This window comes from Nicotiana tomentosiformis, chromosome 6 (assembly GCF_000390325.3).
Source record: "Nicotiana tomentosiformis chromosome 6, ASM39032v3, whole genome shotgun sequence".
Lineage (NCBI taxonomy): Eukaryota > Viridiplantae > Streptophyta > Magnoliopsida > Solanales > Solanaceae > Nicotiana > Nicotiana tomentosiformis.
The window spans coordinates 11,653,094-11,669,406 of NC_090817.1; the positions used below are offsets into that span (position 1 = coordinate 11,653,094).

A 16,313-nucleotide genomic window follows, 5' to 3' on the forward strand; every position below is an offset into this window, starting at 1 on the left:
ATTGATTTTTAATTTTTGGGCCGAAAAAGTTCGTTGATCCAAATGAATCATTCTTTTGATCTTCGCTCCTACCCTGAAACTTTTTCTTAGAGAAATGTTTTTGACCAACCAATTTTTTTTTTTAAAAAAAGGGAAAATATTAGTCAAAAAATATTTTTCTCCATATGCAAGACACACCCTAAGAATCAACTTGGACATTATCTATCTTTAGGAAAAGAAAAATATTTGTTAATTGTAAACAAACGGATATGCGTATTGTCAACTATGAAAATATCTATCTTTTGGAAAAGTATTAGTTTCAAGAAAAGTTATGTTTCAATAATGAGAAATATAAGGGAAAAACATTTTACTTTTTACTATTTTTTTTTATATGTCTTAACTTGTCAGTTCATTATCTTGTATTTGTGTGGTGGATATATATACTAGGAGTTACTCTTAGGGTCGTTTACTTGGGCATATAAGAATAGTACGTTTTCTTAGTAATGTTGGTATTAGTTATGTTGAGTTATTTCCTATCAATTGCTTAGTTTGATGCACTAAAAATAATATGCATTGCATAGTTTTTTTAAAATTATTTGTTTACAAATATACCCTCCACATCTTTGGAAAAGATTTTGAAAGTGCAATTCTATCTTTATACATGCTTATCCATATATTAAAAATTATGGTATATGTATAAGAATAGTACTTAATAGAGTGTATAACTAATATATGTATACATAGGTTGAAAAATACTACCCAATAAAAATTAATAATACCAACTAATACATATATTATTTTCCCTAATACATCCTACCCGTCAAACAACTATTTGAGTTAGAACAAGAAACTGCTCCTCTATTATACATGTTTTTTAAAAGAAAAATATATATTATTAGCAGCTCCAAAAAATAATAGCCGATAAAATATATATTTTTTGTAAATTTATATTTTATATACATATAATATACATTGACAGCCCGGTACACTAAGCTCCCGTTATGCGCGGGATCCAGGAAAGGGTCAGACCATAAGGGTTTATTGTACGCGGTCTTACCCTGCATTTCTGCAAGAGGTGTTTTCAAGGCTCGAACACTGTGACCCCCTGATCACAAGACAACAACATTACTAGTTACGCCAAGGCTCTCATTCATACATATAATATATATGTTTTATATATTTTTTGGCTAGCGAATGTAATTAGTTTAGGCACGGTCAATTTTGTATTTTCCCTTTTTAAAACAGTGGAGGTCCAGCTAATTTATACGAACATTAATTATTCATCGAGCACTTCATTCTTCAACTAATACAAATATCAGATGGTTTCTACTATAATATTTATTCCAACTTTATGGATTTATACCTTTTTTTTTTATTGGTTGAGTGTGAAATGAGTAGATCTCCCTTGATTTTCCTCCTAATTTTTTATGCTAACATTCCTCTAGTTGAAGTCAAAACTTTAAAAAGTAATAAAGAAATAGAAAGGAACTACTAAACGACGTCGAATCTGGACCAAGTGGGCCCGGCCCAGAATAATATATCTAAATGCCCATTGCACGTCTGGGCCGTCAAACTGACCCGGTCCTCTTATGGCCCAATGTCAACTTTTAAAAAACTGCAAATTGACCCCCAAATTACACGTCAAATGTACAATATTCTCCATAGTATTTTCTTCTCACTCTTTTGGTTGATCACGTAGTGGCATATTCCTTCTCTGTTTCGAAAATGAAAGTGAACGTTGACGGAGATACTGGTGGTTCTCCGTCGTCGACGACGGAGACGGTCACCGTGGCGGTGGCAGTTAAGAGTGCGGAAGGGAAAAGTAGTCAACGCGCGGTGAAATGGGCAGTGGAGAAGCTGTTGGCTAAAGCTCATCGATTTGTACTCATTCATGTTATGCCCACAATCACCACAATTCCAACTCCATGTAAATTTTCTTTATCAGTAGGATTTAAGTTATATACACTGACGTTATATAATTATTTTGCGGCATCAGTGAAATTTAACCCGTTATAGCATGTTATTTACTATTTGTTCTAGGTTACCGACCAATGCTGTTAAATGGAGTGATTTTAATTAACCTGACTTACTATTTGTTCTAGGTTACCGACCAATGCTGTTAAATGGAGTTACTTGCAATTAGATTTTAATTAACCTGATTGTGTAAGTAGTGTTTTACGCGACTTAAACTCTTATCCATATTAGTATGGGGCATTGGCTCGAAAAGAGCGGAATAAATATACTTACTCTCGCGCAATTTATGTGGCATCCTTTCCTTGTTAGTTCATCTTTTTATATTAAGAAATAATTTAACTTTAAAATTCTCATTTTATCTTTAGATTTTATAGCTGCACAAATGTCCATGGCTTGGTTTAGACTACAATCACTGTTATTTAGAAAAATTTAACTTTAAAATTCTAACTTTATCCTTAATGAGTTGATTCATAGCCGCACAAATGTCTATGTGTTTTAGACCACAAGTTTCAAAAGTCTTAGTCAAACAATGCCACATAAAATGAGATGGATGGAGTAGTATTCATGTAGCCGACCGTAACTAGTTGTGGATTGAGGCTTAGTTGATTGTTTGGTTAATTGATTATTTTATGTTGGAAATGCTTAATTCTTCAGGATGAAAGATGTTACCTTTGAATTGCTTTATTTTCATGGAAAGTTTGCTGGCTGATTGAATTTGAATGAGGTAGTTGGGGTTGATTTCCTCTTTACCATTACTACTTTATGTTTGAATGAACAATTTCTAAATTTATTTAAAGGTGGTATCATATCTGATAGCTATTGGCAAGTTGCTATCTTTTTAGTTTTGAGTATTGTCTGTTTGGTAATGTCTATGGCTGATCAATATTATAGCAGGAGAGAGCACTTTTGTTAATGAGCTTGAGGCCAATGTCGTGAAACTGTATATGGAGGATAAGAGAGCTCAATGTGAAGAAATCTTTATCCCATTTAAGATTTTTTGCAAAAGAAAAAATGTAAGCTTCTTTCTTTTTAGTACCAAGTTCTCCTCCTTTGTGTAGTATTTTATGACTGAACTTCCTGTAGGTTGAGACTTTGGTGCTGGAAGGGAATAATCCTGCGACTGTGCTACTAAAATATGTAAATGACTCTGGGATTAAAAGTTTAGTCTTGGGCTCTTACTCTCCCAATTACTTTTCCAGGTATGGCATAGGGTCAAGATGTCTTGAGTTTTGGTTTATCACTCATTATATTTGCTGGTGGAGTTTAACACTGGTAATAATATCAATGACTTATTAATCTAATATTAAATTTCCTTCATGAATTACCCAAATTATAGTCCATTGTCTTAATGTAGCTTAATGGTGGTTTAGAAATCTTGTTTTCTTTTGACAATACTAGCTTCTCTAATGCTGCAACACGACCCTTTCCCATGATGATTTTTAGTGGAGATGTTTGATTCCCAATCGCTGCTTGTGCTAAATCTGATCAATTTTACTAGGAAGCTGAAGGGATCAAGCGTGCCTTCAATTGTCCTCAAGCATGCTCCAGAATGTTGTGATGTTTATGTGGTGTCCTCAAATAAGCTAATGACAAATTCGTTAAATCCCTTATTGGCTACTGGTACGTGGAGATCTTTTGGACTCTCAATCTTTTATCTTGCTCTCTGAAGTTCTCTCTTTTCTGCCGTTCAGGAATAGCAGTTTCTGACTTCTAATAAAAGTGCTTGTATACTGTGAAACAGAAGGTGATCTTCCTACAATCAATAAACAAAAATCCAGTGCATCTTCTGCCTCTATAGATGCTGTCTATCACAGCAGATCATCATCCCTTGCATCTAGCCATCTGAATTTTCCAGCATTTGTCGATGGGAACTCTTCTAATTATGTCACTCCTCAACACAGACCTAATCGAAATCTGGAAAATGTGACCACAGGTCTGGAGGCAGTGAAGGGATGTCATTCTTCCACTTACTCAGAGCAGGTAACTTTGACAGCTTTTCTCCAAGAATTCCTCTTAAAACGTGCATGCTTTTTATATTCCAAATGTCATTTTATAGTATTAATGTTATTTAGTACAATAACATCTATATAGATTGATGTGGTACTTTTATTATGACATTTCTGTCTATTTACAGTTGGACATTCAAGAGGAAGTGGAGAGGGTGCGCCTAGAATTACAGACTACTTTAGCAATGTACAATCAAACATGCGAAGACCTGATCCATACCCGAAACAAAGTAAGCTTTTTATCAGTTTACTTTACCTAAACTCATTTGGTAATCTTGAAGTTTCATACCGGAAACAACAATATTTTTTGCTGCTGATCCAGAATCATGCTCTCCATAATCTAGTTGAGATCCATTTTAGTTGATGGCTTTACAACATTCATGAGGTACAGGATAAGTTGGTAAATTGACTAGGCAAGATACTGATGTCCCCACCATAGACTTGTGCACTTCTACCAGCAAGCTCTGACATTACATTGCACACCGTCTTTCAGGTCCAGTTATTTTCTTCGCAATACCTTGAAGAGTCTGGAAAAGTGAATGCCGCCAAGAAAAGAGAAGAAAACCTAAGGAAAATTGCTGCTGAAGAGAAGGAGAAGCATATTGAAGCTGAGAAGGAGGTTGAGACAGCAAGAAAATTGCTTTCAGAAGAGACTTATGAGAGGCAGATAGCAGAGTTGAAGGCACTGCAACAGTCCTTAGAGAAAAAGAAAACTGTCGATGCACTGTTATCATCTGATGACAGGTACAGAAGGTTGACTAGAGAAGAAATTGCGATTGCAACTGATAACTTTTCCAAGTCCAAGATAATTGGTGAAGGGGCATATGGGAAAGTTTACAAAGGCGATCTTGATCATACTCCTGTTGCCATCAAAGTTCTTTGTTCTGACGCATCCGAAAAGAAAGAGGAATTTCTAAGAGAGGTGTTTCTTCAAGCTTTTCTGTTTTCTCTTTCATTTCGAGTTACGCAATCTTAAGCATGCCTCCTTGCGCTGAAACATTACACGTAACATAGTGGAAATACCCCCCACCTTCAACCAAGAGATTGGAGGCAAAGTGAAAAAAGAGCCACTATTGACTCTTGGGTGGGGTTGGGGTTTACCATATCAATTAAAAAGAAAGGCACAATCCTTGCTTGCATTTGTAAGTGCCTTAGTTTATAGTCTGAAACACCTTTTATAGTATTATTATCAGCACAGAACAAGAGTTCCAACTTCACACCTTACATTCCTTGCCCTTTTCCTGAGAAATCACCAATCCAAGACCCTTTTATGTATCTATATTCCCTGCTCTGGCAACGGGAGTTGTTCACAATGCATATCAACGTCACCCCACTAATTTTTTTTTCCCGGTAAAAAATAAAAATCAGATAAGCTCAAAATTCCATTAACATTAGACATGGTTTTCGATCTTACTTTTTGTTGCCGTACCATCACATTGGGGCATGTTATACCATTTGTCCTGCTAATTCTCTTCACGTTAAATAATATGTTTATTGACAAGCATTCTTAGAAACATTACACAGCAATTCATCATGTATTTTATCTTGTGCACAATTATTCGTTTCATGAATATATGGACTGCTTACTAGATATAGTTGGTCCCAAGTATAATTGTAGTCACTTATAGCAGATACTTTCAACTTCTGTTGATATAATAGTAGATCATTTGTAGGTGGAGGTTCTTAGCCAGTTACATCATCCACACATTGTTTTACTGCTTGGAGCCTGTCCTGAAAATGGTTGTCTTGTTTATGAGTATATGGAGAACAGAAACCTGGAAGATTGCATTTTGGAACGGAACAGCAAACTATTTCCCTGGTTTTCTCGATTCAGGATACTTTTTGAAGTGGCATGCGCTCTTGCATTCTTGCACAACTCAAAGCCTGAGCCTATTGTTCATCGAGATCTAAAACCAGGAAATATATTGCTGGACAAAAATTTCGTGAGCAAAATAGGAGATGTAGGTCTAGCAAAGATTATATCAGATGTTGTCCCAGAAAGTGTTACAGAATATAGGAACTCTGTTCTTGCTGGCACCCTTAGTTACATGGATCCAGAGTATCAAAGAACTGGCACACTCAGACCAAAGTCTGATCTTTATGCTTTTGGAATAATAACACTCCAATTACTGGCTGCTTGTCGTCCTAATGGCCTTATAATGATGTTTGAAGATGCTATAAATAGTAATTCATTGATTGATATACTTGATAAGTCAGTTCCTGACTGGCCATTAATTGAAGCAGAGGAGCTTGCTAGGATGGCGCTAAAATGCTGTAACCTTAGATGTCGAGATAGACCAGACCTCGAGACTGAAGTTCTTCCACTTTTGAAGAGACTTTCTGATTTTGCTGACATGCATACCAAGGTAGAGAAGAACCTTATACAGGCACCTAATCCGTACTTATGCCCAATCGTTCAGGTGAGAACTGGAAATTCCAGGGGATGACATAGTCATTTCTAGTGTAGTTTTTGTGCATGCATCTCATTCTGCTTTTTGCTCTTGTATCATGCAACATCTTTGCAGGAAGTAATGGAAGATCCACAGATAGCAGCTGATGGTTTTACATATGAGCATAGAGCAATAAAGTTATGGCTCACCAGACATAGTGTATCACCAGTGACAAAACAGTTACTGCAGCACAAGCTGGTCACACCAAATCGCACATTGCGACTAGCTATACAAGAGTGGCGATCACAGGTAATGTCGTTCAGAACCAGATCGTGAAACAAGGTCACAAAGTGCATGATATCAAGCCAAAAGGAGAATTGGGAAAAGAAAAAAGAAAAAAGAAAAAAAGAAAAGATTATTAATAGGTCTCTTTTATTCACAAGTGACTTTAGAACAAAGTCAAGTGTGTTATGTTCATATACATCATTCTAGTGTACATTATCAACTGTAGTTTTTTTAAGTATTGTATAGCTCCGGATGGTAGGGAAAACCTATAGAAAGTGTAACATAATACATTCTGATTGATTTTCTTCCAGTGGAAAAGTCTGAATTATATCCTTGCTTTCAACAAGGAGTAGCTGAAAGTTGTATGTAGCTAAATTTGTTTTTCTCAACATACTGTATTGTTCATTTGGAAGCAAAGGAAAAAATTAGTCTTGGGGACATATTGGCAATTTGACATTACCATACTTATTGATTTTGAAGCACTAGATTGTTGAAGAAAGTGAATATGAATTTGACATTAATGCAGGGCTGAAGGATGGAACGTGCAAAGTAGACCGTGCACCTGTCGTGTGACCCGTTGGTCCTAAGCAATGTCTTGTGCAAAGCGACCCACTTAGAAAAATCTCCCCTTTATGTTAGGGGAGCACTAAAATGCAACTTCGATCGGATGCAGGTATCAAATCCCGCCGCTGAGATGTCCAAGGAGATTATTACAATGCAGAATAGGATGACAAACTTCAAGACTTGATGTATTTTAGAGTAGGAGATCCTCAACTCACAATTTCTATGATTAGGACTAGTATATGGATATGGCCCCCAACATTTACATTCTAAAGTGGATGAATAGCAAACCATGCATGATACCGTACAAGTTCAAAATAACAACAACAACAACAACAAAAAAAGAACTTCAGTCTGAGGATGTTCTTGTCATTTTCTCTCACAAAGGGTTGGGAATATTGTAGTCGTGGCTTCTTATAAATGGTGAATCACTTGGAGCAGATGCGGAGCTAGAGTGTTGGCTAAGAATTCCGTCGAACCCAGTAACTCAAATCTTATATTTGTCTTAAAAAATTTATTAATATGTATAACTATTAATTTGGAACCCATAATTTAAAGGATTAGAATCCATAACCTTTAAATCGTCGCTTAGCCTCTGAATTTTGGGATCCACCTTTATAGTCAATCAATCTTGCTGTCTGTCACACTGTCTCCCTCCCCCCTCCCCCCTCCCCTCCTCCAAGCAGGGTCGTACATCTCATGCTCACATTTGAAAAACGAAAAATAAATTAACCACCAGAATAAACTTGAAATTTAATGTATGGTTAACACTTAACAATCCAATAACAAAATTCAACTATAACTGCAAATTAATGCATGCAGTATTTCTAAAGTGGCAACTTTGCTCGTAGGAATTTTAATGTTAGGATTCTAATATTCTTCTAAATTTGTCTAAAGATATGACTAGGCTAGCCATATATTCTCAAATTTGTTTTGAAAAAATTGATTTGGGTGAAGTTTGGTTTGAAGATAAAAATGTGTTTGGACATCAGTTTTCAAAACATTTCACTTTTAAAAAAAAAACATGAAATATGACTTATACCTACAAGTTCTAAAAATTATCACAAATACCCAACAGTGCCTTCATCAATAACATTCATTATCATTATCACAAACCATAGCCATGAACATAAATAAATTTGGTACAAAATTATCGTTTTTATAATGAACTACATAATACACTATCAGATGACCGAGAAACGAAGCATCATCGTTACAAAATAATAAATGGTGGGCTCTTTTATAAAATACAAAAGTTTGGAGAAATTTTTAAAAAATATAATAGTAATATTATGGGCCAAAAGGGATTTGGGTTTTGGGTTTTGGGTTTTGGGAATTTGCCAAAATATGAATAAAATTTATGAACAAACATGTATTTGCCAAAAATAATTTGGCAAAAATTTGACAAAATCTATGGCCAAATGGAGTCCTAAGTGTTGATGTCTAGCTCCTAATTTCAGCTACAACACTCACTGCTTTCATAATCCAAATTTTAAATAAACATTTTTCTTGAACTAATTTGCTCCAGTTCTTTTATTTTTTTAGCAAGATTATCTTGACTTTTTTGCTTGACTTTAGCAAGTTATTTGACAGATTAGTTAAAGTTTGAATATAAGCTATATGGCAATCATCTTGAAATAGGTTTGTCCTATAGTGTTGGATCACTTAATTAAAGATAAAATAAAATAAAAAGGAAAAGAAGAAGATGGATATCACTCTAACTTATCCTGTTATCCATAATCAATTCATCTGTTCTTCTAATGTTTGACAAGGTATTACTTCAATTCTCATCATAATCCAATTAAAATGCTTATCTATAGGCAACATTAGCAAAGCTGGTGCATCCCCTGCTCCGACAAGCGACAGTTATGTTGCTTGAATTCTTTAAAAATATAGTCGAATGAGACTTGAATTCCCCAATAATATTGTATATTTGAAAATTTTGATATGAATAAAATAATATTGTTGAAAAGTCCTAACAACATAAACGGCTGGGAATATTCCAAGCGGCATTGACATGGCACAAGTCAAACACTGTGCTCCACTTGTCAAATTAGAAAAAGGAGAGAGATAATATCACTCATTTCCCCCAAAATTCAAAGCCCCAAAGAGCTGGCCAGCCTGTTTCCTACCAATCACTGTCCCCACATCTTCCCATGCCCAATTATTCTCACTCTCTACCTTAACGATAAAAATTGCGTTAGAGTAATAAGTATTCATTTATCCTTAATTCGTACCTCCGGTTCGAACTCTAAATATGAAGTCATTTTTGTTAGCGATCACTTTGTCTTCAATATAAGACTTTTCGACATAAATTTGAATTTAGTTCGGCTTCAATATGAGTACCGAAGATCAGGGGTGTTCAAAATCGAACCGTAACCATTAACCAAACCGAACTGATGACTTATCGGCTTATTGGTATCAGGGTAATGGATAGTGAACGGATTGAGATTTTATAATTAATGGCTTAACGATTTGGAGGCGGATTACTCAATTTTCTTATCGGTTAATAAACAATTAACCCGTTAAGAATCATTTAATTTTTTTGTATACGTGTATTAATACATCAGCCTATTGTGTCTTGTCGTGCATTTGTGGAGGGTATTTCTCGCTATACTATTTCCCACTTATTCTTGATTCTTATTAAATAAAGTTTTATAGCATATTGTGAAAAGTAATTAATTTTTTTTCTATATTACAAGATTTAACCTCATTGAAAAATGCCTTTGAAAAACAAGTGAGGTCTATATAATTGCAATTTAAAGCATAATAATGAATCTTGCATATATTTTACCCACCAAAGGATATGCATTATAATCCGAAATAAGGCTACCATTAGTGTTAGCCTCTTTTGATTCTCCAAATATATTTTATTTTAGCTGACAATGTACAATTTTTAGCTTTAGATATTTCCAAATTTCAAACAATACAATTAAAAAAATGAAATAAGATAGTCTCGCAAAATGATTATCCCATTAAATTCAAAAACAAGTAATTTTAAATAAGAATGATGTTTTACGGTACAGATACGAGCATGACTTTCATACTAGAAGCTGTTATTTTAATTTCGACCGTTGAAGTTGGATTACATGTAATTTTAATTTTCATTGTCACTTAGTCTTAGATTTAATCGATAACTGTTCGATAATCGTCCGATAATTATTAATTCAATATTGAACCGCCTGCTATCTTATTAGTTGGCTAACGAATTAGAATATTTAAAAATTAATAACCGCTGACGTATTATTCACGCGATAAGCAACCCTACGCGAAGACCGAAGGAAAAACCAAAAAGAGAAGGCCCCAAGAGAAAAAAGACTCTCACATGCATCTCCCAATGGTGGACCCCCAAACTTAACTCTCACTCAATTTAATTATTCTTCTCTTTGTAAGCACTTTTATGATTTATCAACCTGACCTCGTTGATATTAACACTAAAGACTACTAAAAATGGAACAATGACAATTGACAGTCCATCGCAAAAAAATATTTTTTTTTACTAATATAAAGTCCAATCCCATGTGATTTAACACCCTGGAGTTAGACCAAATCCACCCAATCTTCTATAAATTAAAGAACAAATATTTAATTAATGGACGTTTAAATCAAGAGTTAATAAAAAGGCCAAGTGCTAAACAACTTTATATACTCCACCACTAGGCTATCCAACGAAAAAGAATGAGATAATACAAACGGTCAATTCCAGTTTCCCAAATCGCTTCATGGAAATATTCAAATTTCTCAACTACCATCCTATAAAAATCATTGCACAAATTTTCTTAAAATAATTTCAAGAAAAAAATAAAAAAAAAAGAAACATAACGGGTCCCCAATCCCAAACCTCCAAATACTGCCTGCTCCACCCCCCTAAGTATCATTTAATACAATTTACTTACGTTTACTGAGAATTTTTGACAAATTAAATCACGCCATCCATTTTTGTATGTTTACAGCCTGATTATCTCGATCCTAACACTTCTATGGTGTAACACCACGAGGCGAGTCTCTAGACTCCTGAGGTGGTGTTTGTCCTTCGGAACCTTTGGATGGATCATCGGAAGATTGTCGGAGACCATCATCTCTATTCATTTCTTCAATCATCCTTACCACCTCCGCCATTGAAGGTCGTTGATCAGGCACAATAGCAACACAAGCCATTCCGATCTGAAGTAGTTGTACCATCTCTTCTTCCACATTATGGTACCGCATTAGCTCAACGTCGAACACTTCTGCGGTCCATTCTTCCCTTACGACGCTCTGAACCCATCTAGGCAAATCAATGCCCTCGTCACCAAGCGAAGCTTGGTTCGGAGCTTTCCCCGTTAAGAGCTCCAAAATCAATACTCCGAAGCTATACACATCGGATTTAAACGTGACCTTTCGTGTTTCAAGAACCTCCGGTGCACGATATCCTGCAACACGGTGGTTGTTGACCGGTGTCGCGGTGATGGAGAAAAGAGGGTTCAATCCATAATCGGATACACAAGCATAATCTTGGTTATTTTCTTGTTTGAGGAGAACATTTGAAGCCTTGATGTTTCCATGTACAATTTTTCCTGAAATATGAAGGTATGAAATGCCTCTTGCTGCACTTAACACTATTCTCATTCTACTATCCCAATCAAGTGGTGTACGCCCTGATCCTCTACTACCTACAAAAATAACCAAAGTAAACACTTTAATTATGCAGCAACAACAATACCAATGTAGAAATGTAGAAACAATGCCAATGCAGAAATGGTCTCTTATGCAGCAACAACAACAAATACAGTGTAATCCCACGTAATGAGATTCGAGGAGGGTAGAGTGGACGCAGATCTTATTCTTACCTTGTGAAGGTAAAAATGTTGTTTCAGATAGACCCCGGCTCAAGGAACAGAAATAGTCTCTTATGATCACTTACAATGTAAATAAAAAATATTGACCTTTTCAGATTTCTGTTGTGTTATTTTTGTATTATTTTCAGATCTGTTGTCTAAAAAAATTAAAATTCTTATAAAAAAGACATAAACTAAAAACAAATTTGCAGTGCCAATGCAATTTAATTGTCTTCTTGGACTTTTCAGTCAAATAAGTTGAGTTAATCAAGAAAACAGAGTCTATAATTAGCTTTTCTTTTCTACTTTATATTTTCACCAAAAGGAGAAATGGGGGACAACAAGAATCAATGGACAATAAAGAAAAGCAATGGAATAATATAACCACTAAATTGCTTAAAGCCAAAGTAATGTAAGCCTTTTAAGTCTACAAGTAATGTTTTCACTAAAGCAATTACTACTAACATTATGACTTGAAATTTGTGGGGTTTGAAAACCAAATGCTTTGTGGTTGATTTTAAATAATCATTGGATTTTAGAAGAAAGAGTTTGTTGAACAAAATTGCTCAGAATAGTTGAAAAAGATACGTCTGAGTAATATAAATTTGGGCAATTAGGGAAAAACATATATTTTGGAGCATAGGCACTAGCAATGTAGCAAAATAAAAAGTAAATCTTTGACAAGAAAGGAGTCTTATTTTCTAATATTTTTATTAATTTCATCATTTTATACGAAGGAAAAAATTGGCGCAAAGTAAAGTTGTACCCGTGTGACCTATAAATTAGGGTTATCATTTCATAAGGGACGGTTTGTCGGTAGGGAATCATGGTGGTCTGTTGCTAATGTAACGTTGGTTTCATAAAAAAAAATAATTGTACAAAACGTAACCAATACGAAATGCCACTGTACAATTATTCTCAAAGAATGTAACTATAGGTTAAGGAATATCTGAACAAAATGCGGAACTATAAAAAGGTGAATAGTTTATTCTACAATTATTGGTTAACAACTAGCAAAATACTAAAATAAGTAGGCACCAAACTTAAATAATTGAGAGAAACAAAAAAGAAAAGCAATTCCAGTTCAGAAGCGCTTTAAACTATGGTTACGATGTGAATGTGTAAAAGATCTGCACGTGTATAGATTTAAGGCACATAATATTCTTTAAACAAAACAAATAAAAAATTTAATCTTTTTCATAGCTGTAACCCACCCAAAGCTGAGACAAACATTTTTCAAGAATAAGAAGTCCCTAAAATCTAGCAAGGATTTTGAATATACTCAATTCGTTAACACTTATGTTTGATTGGATTCGAAGTTCAAAGAAAAAATGATTTTTTTTAGAATTTATAGTCTTTTAAATAAGTCAAAAAGGAGTTCAGAGAATTGTAAATTTAGGATAAATTATTTCCAAATTTAAAAAGGGGTTATTTTTTTTGGAACGGACCAAAAAACAAATAGGTACACGTAAACTAGAAAAGAGGAAGTAACATATGAAATAAATGTTGTTAAAATTTAATATTTGACTTAGTAATAGTTGGAGTTAAGTTAGAAAATAATATTTGAAATTTAAAATTACGTGTATTTCATTTGAAAAAATATTGAAATTTAGTGAATGAAAATGTGATTTTTTGAAAAACTCATTTTTAAAAAATCTCAAAAAACTTGCAAAAAATTTTTTTATAAAAAAATCCGGAAATAAAACTATAGACAAAGGGGTCGTAAATTCATTTCTTTAAGCTGTTACTTTCCAAAAATACCAGAATGATTTGTAACGAAAATCAGAGCAAAACCAACAAAACGCTATACTAAATTTGAAATGCTGAATCTTCATCTTTAACAAAAAAATTCAGAAAACAGCAGCAAGAATGCAGAAATATATAGGAAAACACTTTGAAAAGGGCAAAATTGAATTCACAAAAGGAAAAAAAAAAAAAAAGAACCGAGGAATTATAGATTGAGCCAGGATTTGAAGAGAGTTCAAGCAAATAAAAAGGTTACGTTCATGCATTAAACTCCCGCTGTTCACGGGATTCGGGAAGAGTCGGACCACACGACCTGCTGTTTTTACGGTACCGAGTTCGACCAAATCCGTAACATAATTGAAGCTAAGGAAGAGAAGCATACCGTGAAGAAGAGAAGACAAACTTCCAGCAGGAATATAATCAGAGACCAACAATTTCTCATCTTTAGAGTAGTAAAATGCTCTTAAGGGAAGCACATTCTCATGTTTCATCTTCCCCAAAACATCCATTTGTTGCTCAAACTCTTTTCTGGTAACCACAACATCCTTAAGCCTTTTCACAACAACTGTAGTACCTTCTTCTAGAACAGCTTTGTAACTTGTACCAACACTTCCTTTTCCTAACACTTCAGCTGAAGCTCTCAACAAATCTTCAAGATCAAAACTATAGCCTCCTCTCCCATTGAAAAATACAAGTTTATTCCTCTCCCCTTCAACTGTTAAATCGTCTTTTGACGATGATGTTCCTGCCTCTCCCGCTCCTGTGAATGCTGCTGCTGTCGTCGTTGGCAGCTTCTGTGTCTTTATTGTTGACTCTTTACTTGTTAGTTTTCGACGCAAACATAGGAAAAGGAATAGCAATAGTAGTAAAAGCCCAAGTCCTGAACCGACAGCTATTCCAACAATGGCAGCGGTTGACAGCTTCTTCGATCTCTTGAATTTTGGTTCCACAGAAGAAGGTGACGGAGAAGATGACGGAGAAGGAAAGAATGGAGTACAAGGCGGCAATGGGCCACCACACAAATCAATGTTACCAGAGAAAGAAGAAGCTGGGAATTTAGAGAGAGTCGTCGGAACTGACCCATTGAGTTGATTATTCGACACGTTGAAATTCACAAGGCCGGTTGGATTAATACTAGGAAGATTCCCACTGAAGCCATTGTTATTCAACAGAAGACCCGTTAAATGGGTGAGATTGTTAATGGAGAAGGGGATATTGCCGGTAAAGTTATTCGATGAAATGTCCAACCTGTTCAACCGGGTTAACCCGATTAGGCTCTCCGGAAACCCACCGGAAAACCGATTATTTTGCAGATACAGACTGCGAAGAAGCTCGAGATTAGAAAAATCCGAAGGGATAGAACCAGATAGCCGATTAGCGTGAAGACTCAGAACTCGGAGTTGACTCAGTCGACCTAAAGTATTAGCAGGAATTTGACCAACAAGACCAACAGCAGGAAGCCGGAGTGAATAAACAGAAGAATTTGTAGGATCACATTCAACACCAAACCAATTGCAAGCAGAAGATGAAGAGTTCCATTGAACACGATTAGCGTGTGGGATTTGAGAAAGGAAAGCAAGGAGAGCTTGCTTTTCCTCTTTAGGTTCCGATACTACTTGGTATTGACTCAAAATTGAAGCAAAAAACAAAGCACAAAAAACAAACCTTGAATTTGAAAACACCGCCATTGAAATAGAAACAAGAATGTAATCCAATTGAATATAATCAGTACTGCTTTGTAAATAGTGGTGGTTTCCGGTGAGAAGAAGGCATATTGAAAATGTAGAGAGAGAAAAAACAGAAGAGGAAGAGAGTGTGAAAAAGGGCAAAAGGAAACGCTTTATGTAAGGGAGTTATTAGTAGGACATGTGAACATCTTTTAAATTTACAGTCCTTTCACTTTTTCTGTATTAACCCAATATATTTGGCATTTTTCTTTTTGTTATTTTTTTGTTAAATATGTTTTTGTTTTTTTTCTTTCTTTCTTTTTCGACCTTTTCCTTTCTCAATTGGCTTGAGGAGGACGGATTGGGTATACCAGCAAAGGACCACATAATGCACCTTTATGAGTGGGAAGATGCTTCTTGTCGTCAATTCAATATACGTATTTTTAATTTTTATATTTTTTTGGATTTTACGCGGATTCAAGGAAGGGTAGCACATTAAGAGTATGATTTAGACCGTTTAAATTAATGCAAGTATTATCGGTTGTTTTTATGACTTGAACTCCTGATTTATAGGTAACATAGAGACATCTTTACCGTTGCTCCAAGAGTTCACATTTGGGTCAGATTAAATTTAAATTTGTCAAAAATTTCATATTATAGGTAAATCAATCCAGATAATGACAACTTTAGACCCAAAGTTCGAACCTAGATATATAATGGAGTACTTATAGCTCCAATGCTATTCTTGTTGGTGTCAATATAATTTCTCTATCTCCACCCACACGAAAGCCAAAAAGAAACTGTAATAATCTCATATTCATTTACAAAACGTCAAATAACCAAATATATTTTTCTATTTTCGAAAATTGTCTAAAAATATACTTCGTT

General features: G+C 34.8%; 2 protein-coding genes across 5 annotated transcripts; one reads left to right on the forward strand and one right to left on the reverse strand.

The window, feature by feature from the left end:
- Nucleotides 1–1,619: 1,619 nt before the first annotated feature.
- LOC104093434 (U-box domain-containing protein 34) lies at nt 1,620–7,553 on the forward strand. 4 transcript variants are annotated; one of them, XM_033655468.2, is made up of 10 exons: nt 1,620–1,906; nt 2,845–2,966; nt 3,037–3,152; nt 3,452–3,573; nt 3,695–3,933; nt 4,088–4,189; nt 4,453–4,881; nt 5,633–6,379; nt 6,485–6,658; nt 7,161–7,553. In XM_033655468.2, exons 1-10 carry the CDS (start codon nt 1,705–1,707, stop codon nt 7,164–7,166), a joined length of 2,259 nt encoding a protein of 752 aa, XP_033511359.1. In that variant the 5' UTR covers nt 1,620–1,704; the 3' UTR covers nt 7,167–7,553. The 4 variants fall into 4 exon arrangements, with proteins under 4 accessions (XP_033511359.1, XP_009597475.1, XP_018625304.1 ...); XM_009599180.4 differs by lacking the exon at nt 7,161–7,553 and having other exon boundaries at nt 6,485–7,009; XM_009599199.4 differs by lacking the exon at nt 7,161–7,553 and having other exon boundaries at nt 1,768–1,906; nt 2,848–2,966; nt 6,485–7,009.
- A 3,326-nt stretch (nt 7,554–10,879) lies between these two features.
- LOC104093454 (probable inactive receptor kinase At2g26730) lies at nt 10,880–15,585 on the reverse strand. Its single transcript, XM_009599207.4, has 2 exons — nt 14,141–15,585; nt 10,880–11,847 (listed from the first exon to the last, which is right to left on the reverse strand). The coding sequence occupies exons 1-2, from the start codon at nt 15,444–15,446 to the stop codon at nt 11,174–11,176; spliced, it is 1,980 nt and encodes a 659-aa protein (XP_009597502.1). The 5' UTR covers nt 15,447–15,585; the 3' UTR covers nt 10,880–11,173.
- Nucleotides 15,586–16,313: the final 728 nt, after the last annotated feature.